The following is a 5,105-nucleotide window of genomic DNA, read 5'->3' on the forward strand; positions in this document are numbered from 1 at the left end:
TTCGCATGAGGTGGCCAAAGTACTGGAGTTTCAGCTTTAGCGTCATTCCTTCCAAACACCCAGGGCTGATCTCCTTTAGAATGGACTGGGTGGAATGATGCACACAGTCAAAATGTGGATGAATGTGGAAAGTCAGTCTAGAAAAGCTTGTTCACCATGATCTGCCTTATCAGCAAATCTGAGGAGAAAGGGCACATCCATCATTTTCTTTTTAATTAAAATGTCGTTTTATGGGCTGTTGGAAAGAGAAATTCTTTGAATCGTTACCTTTTTTCACTAAACTTCCCCAACACTCTTCTAAAGGCGCTCATCACTTCCTTGTTTCTCAAGCTATAGATTAAGGGATTCAGCATTGGGGTCACCACAGCATAGAACAAAGCAACCCTCTTCTCCTGTTCTGCGGAGGAGCCAGCCGTGGGTCTCAAGTATGTGAAGATGGCTGTGCCAAAGCACATGGAAACCACAGTGAGGTGAGAGGCGCAGGTCCCAAACGCTTTGCGGCGTCCCTGGGCAGAGCGAATACGCAGAATGGTAGCGACTATATGACCGTAGGAGAAAAGAACAAGAAAACAGGGAAGCATGATGACCAGAAATCCTGAGACAGCCACCATGACCTTGTTGAAGGAGGTGTCCACACAGGCCAGCTTCAGCATAGCCAACATCTCACAGGCAAAGTGATTAACAACCTTATGGCACAGAGGTAGCTGAAAGGTGATGACTGTCTGCATCAGCGAATTCATGAAACCAGCAGCCAAGCAGCCTGCCGCCAGCCCCAGGCACAGCTCTCCGTGCATGATGACCGTATAGTGCAAGGGGTGGCACACTGCCACGTAGCGGTCATAGGCCATGGCCCCCAGCAGGAAGAACTCTGTGCTGCCCATTGCCAAGGAGATAAGCAGCTGGAGCACACAGCTGTAGAATGGAATGGACTTCCGGGCTGACAGGAAGTGAACGAGCATCTGGGGGACCGTGCTGTTGGTATAACAGACGTCCACAAACGACAGGACACTGAGGAAAAAGTACATGGGTGTGTATAGCCGGCTGTCCAGTCTGATAAGGAGTATTATCAGGAAGTTCCCCAGCACGGTCACCAGATACATGGCCAGGAAAAGGACAAAGAGGGAGACCTGGGTCTCCCAGAGGCTGGACAGCCCCAGAAGAATGAACTCACTTATCCCTGTCTGGTTTTCCCTGCCCATGGGCCTCTGAAGTCCAAACCCAAGTTATAAATCGAAAAAGACTAGATACTTAAGGTGCCAGAGGATCTTATGAGGTCATTTAGACAAAACAGCCATCCAATATTAAGTGGTGTGCGTTTTCAGATCATGTGTCTCCTTCTGGGTTTGCGACCACCGTAGAATGCACGATATGGCTCAGATCCAAGGAGAATAGAAAACTCTTCTCATTCCTTAAGTGGGAAGATTTTCATTAAAATGCTTAGATAATTGAGTTAAAATGTTAACTGTAAAATGTGATTTTTTCTTTAAAGCCAACTCCTAACTGTGGAGTTTGTTTACTTCTTTGTTAGATACCAGTTTTTCCCTTCTTATGATCTCAAAATCCATATTGAATGGAACCTAACAGGGATGAATGGTTTTATCACTTTTTTACTTCTGGATTCTTTGATTGTGAAAATGAGATATTAAATTTCCACCCTTTTAAAATCACAAATTTTGGGTTATAAGTTAGAAGGTAGCAAATATAAAATAGTTTTTAGGAGCTAAAAATTGTCAAAAATTACATCTCCAGTTCAGTGAGATGGAAAACGAAGACCTGAGTAATCAAACTCAGTTTTGAGAAACCTTCATCTATTTGTCTTTTATCTGGTTGAGAGAATAAGCGGGAAGAATCTGTATTGTATTTCTCCTCCCTTGAAAGAACCACAGTGCGTGGGGTCAACAACAGAGGATGACTGTCAAGAAACAAAGATGCATTAACCATCTTCCTTAGAGATAAAAGCTCAGATAGTTGCACATGTGCTAGTCTATTAACTAAACGATAAGGGGAAACTGGTTGCACATTCTTTCCAATTCTATTTCTATATATTCTGGATAGGGATTTTTGTGGTTTGGAGACTACAAAATGTAATGGAAAAATTAAAGTTAACTCAGTGAAATGACTGATGATTACCTCCTTCCTTTAACCCTCTTTACTTTTATCTCCATCTGAAATACATGACTGTCCCCTATGCCTTAGAAAACTGTCTTTTCTCATCCTAATGCTATGCTCCCTCTTACTGTGCCTAACATGACCAGAAAGTAATAGCATACTCTGTTCAATACCATCCTCAAACTTTCTAATCCTGCTGATGTACTAGTACTTCAGAAAGTACAAGAGCTTGAGTATTATCTCTGGAATGCTTAGTAATTTTCAATTCAGTTCAGTTCAGTTCAGTCGCTCAGTTGTGTCCGACTCTTTGCGACCCCATGAATCGCAGCATGCCAGGCCTCCCTGTCCATCACCAACTCCCGGAGTTCACTCAGACTCACATCCACCGAGTCAGTGATGTCATCCAGCCATCTCATCCTCTGTCGTCCCCTTCTCCTCCTGCCCCCAATCCCTCCCAGCATCAGACTCTTCCAATGAGTCAACTCTTCACATGAGGTGGCCAAAGTACTGGAGTTTCAGCTTTGGCATCATTCCTTCCAAAGAACACCCAGGGCTGATCTCCTTTAGAAAGGACTGGTTGGATCTCCTTGCAGTCCAAGGGACTCTCAAGAGTCTTCTCCAACACCACAGTCCAAAAGCATCAATTCTTCGTCGCTCAGCTTTCTTCACAGTCCAACTCTCGCATCCATACATGACCACTGGAAAAACCATAGCCTTGACTAGACGGACCTTTGTAATCTTACTTGGGCCTTATTCAAATCACAAGTGATTTCCAGGAACCTCACAGACCAAACAAAGCCCACTCTAGATTTTCCACATGCTCTGCCCCTCAAATTATTCTGTCCTTTGTGTAGAGAAAGTGAAATGTAAGCACAGCTATCCCAAGAAAATGTTACCTGCTTGCTGCCTGTGATCAGAGAGGGTCATTGAATATATGATGAAAATCATACTTTGTTTTGAGGGTATTCATGACAGTCAGGGCAGATAACCACAGATAAATAAGATGCCAAAGGTGCCATCCAGCAGAGAAGGGTCTGTGGAAATTTGCATTTGATAGTCTTTCTAATGTCTATGAATGAAGCTTGATAAACCATTCTCACTTCAAGAGATAATTTATATAAGTTACAAGAGGAGGCAATAAAAGTACAAAATGTTCTTTAATTCTTTAGAGCTTCCGATTAGCAAGTCACTTTGTAATATTTCTATCAAAGAAAGAGGAAACCTACCTTTTTATCCCCAGTAAAAAGGGAAAAGTTGGAATATGAAATTATCCCTGGTGAAGACCTCAGGTACCAGAGAGAGGTAAGCGACTTCAGAGGGGAAAATCAGAGAACTTTCAGTGGAATGTGACCATGTGCATACAACATTTTAATAGACAATATTTCTAGAAAGGTACGTGAGGTAGTCTTTAATCCTGCTATAACATACAAAACAATTCATGTAACACAAGTTCTCTGGGAGAGGGCTAAAAGGAAAACAAAGCAAAACAATCCAGGAGGTACCTGATGATTCTCAGGAACCAAATAAGGAGACTTTGCTGAAAAATCTGATGATGATCTCTTGTGGTTTTGAGGCTTTCTTCTCTTAAAAACAAATAATAGTTAAGGGCTTGACAAAGAAAATATAGTAATCCCTGTTCTTGGGTCAGTAATTCCCCTTAAAGGCTCAGCAAGTTATTGATACAAATAGAAACACTCATTGTTAGCATGTCATGTTTCTGAATCATCTTCATGCTTTTAAAGTGCCATGTCCTGGGGTGAATGAATTGCTTTGTCAATGAACTTGCATTTCCCAGTTTAACTATCATTACCTACTCTTACCCCTCAGTATCCATGGGATTGGTTCCAGAACTCCAGTGAACAGCAAAATCCATGGATGTTCAGCTCCCTTATATAAAGTGGTCTGTTATTGCATATAACTCACACACATGCTCCTGTACACTTTAAATCATCTCTAGATTACTTACAATATCTAATAAAAAGTAAATGTGATGTAAATAGTTGCCAGTATGCAGCAAATTCAAGTTTTGCTTTTGATAACTTTCTAGAATTATTTTTAATATTTTCAATCCATGGTTGGTGAATCCACAGCTGTGGAACCTGTGAATTTGGGAGTCTAGCTGTAGCTTCTTCATCTGTCTAAACACAGCATACATTCAAATCTGTCCCAATTCATTGGAGTGAGGGAAGTAGGAAGAGTGATGGAATTAGGATATGATGTCAGTAGTAAAAAGAATAATTTCTTAATCAAAAATAAAGATTCAATAGCAAAACAAGTAAAATGATTAAAACTTTCAAAAATATGATACATAAATAAAAGTTAAAAACAGACTTTCAAAAATAAGGTGGTAGTGTTATAAGTGACAATAACAATAAAACAACAGCATTCCTAAACCACCTTTCCTTCCTAGAACTGTGATTCAATCTCCCTAAAGAAACGTTCTTCTCAAAAAAGAAGCTGGCAGGAAAGCTTGAGATTTCTCCCAAATGTTAACTGGCTAAGTTGCTATCCCCACCTGATTCCTACTTCCTAATGCACACCTACACTTCTTGGAGCAACAGAAAGTTTAAAGCCAGTTATCCAGCTGAAGTTACCACCTCTGACCATCATTGTTTAAGAATGAGCTGGTTAACACAAACCTGTCCCCTGGTCCAGATTTCCAGCAGTGTACAGGTGCTGGGGGTGCAATGTGACACAGGGAACACAGCCTATAGTAACTTATGTTCAATGATTCCATGAATGCAGTAAAAGCCCTATTATAGGTACTTCATTTCTCAGAGGTATTCAAAGAAATTTCTCACCAGTTTGGCTATTGAAATGTATTTTCTTACAACAAATTGTTCAAATGTGACCTTTATCTCTGTACTAACCAAACTCAACCCAACTGTCACATGAGCCTAGAAAGAAGCTGTGTGTTAATGAAATCATTTCTTCTTGACCATAATCCTAAGAACCCAACGGAGAGCCTCTGATCATGACTGCCTTACCTCCAGGAC

General features: G+C 41.1%; 1 protein-coding gene across 1 annotated transcript; it reads right to left on the reverse strand.

Annotated features, from left to right (window-relative positions):
* Positions 1–263: 263 nt before the first annotated feature.
* LOC147373565 (olfactory receptor-like protein OLF3) lies at positions 264–1,446 on the reverse strand. Its single transcript, XM_086398091.1, has one exon. The coding sequence runs from the start codon at positions 1,197–1,199 to the stop codon at positions 264–266; it is 936 nt and encodes a 311-aa protein (XP_086254217.1). The 5' UTR covers positions 1,200–1,446.
* Positions 1,447–5,105: the final 3,659 nt, after the last annotated feature.

This window comes from Bos grunniens, chromosome 4 (genome assembly GCF_055505025.1).
Source record: "Bos grunniens cultivar Pamir isolate PY7600 chromosome 4, Bosgru_T2T1.0, whole genome shotgun sequence".
Classification (NCBI taxonomy): domain Eukaryota; kingdom Metazoa; phylum Chordata; class Mammalia; order Artiodactyla; family Bovidae; genus Bos; species Bos grunniens.

What these genes read in the sequence shown, in the direction of transcription:
- LOC147373565 (XM_086398091.1), bottom strand. Translation starts at nt 1,199, where the DNA reads ATGGGCAGGGAAAACCAGACAGGGATAAGTGAGTTCATTCTTCTGGGG.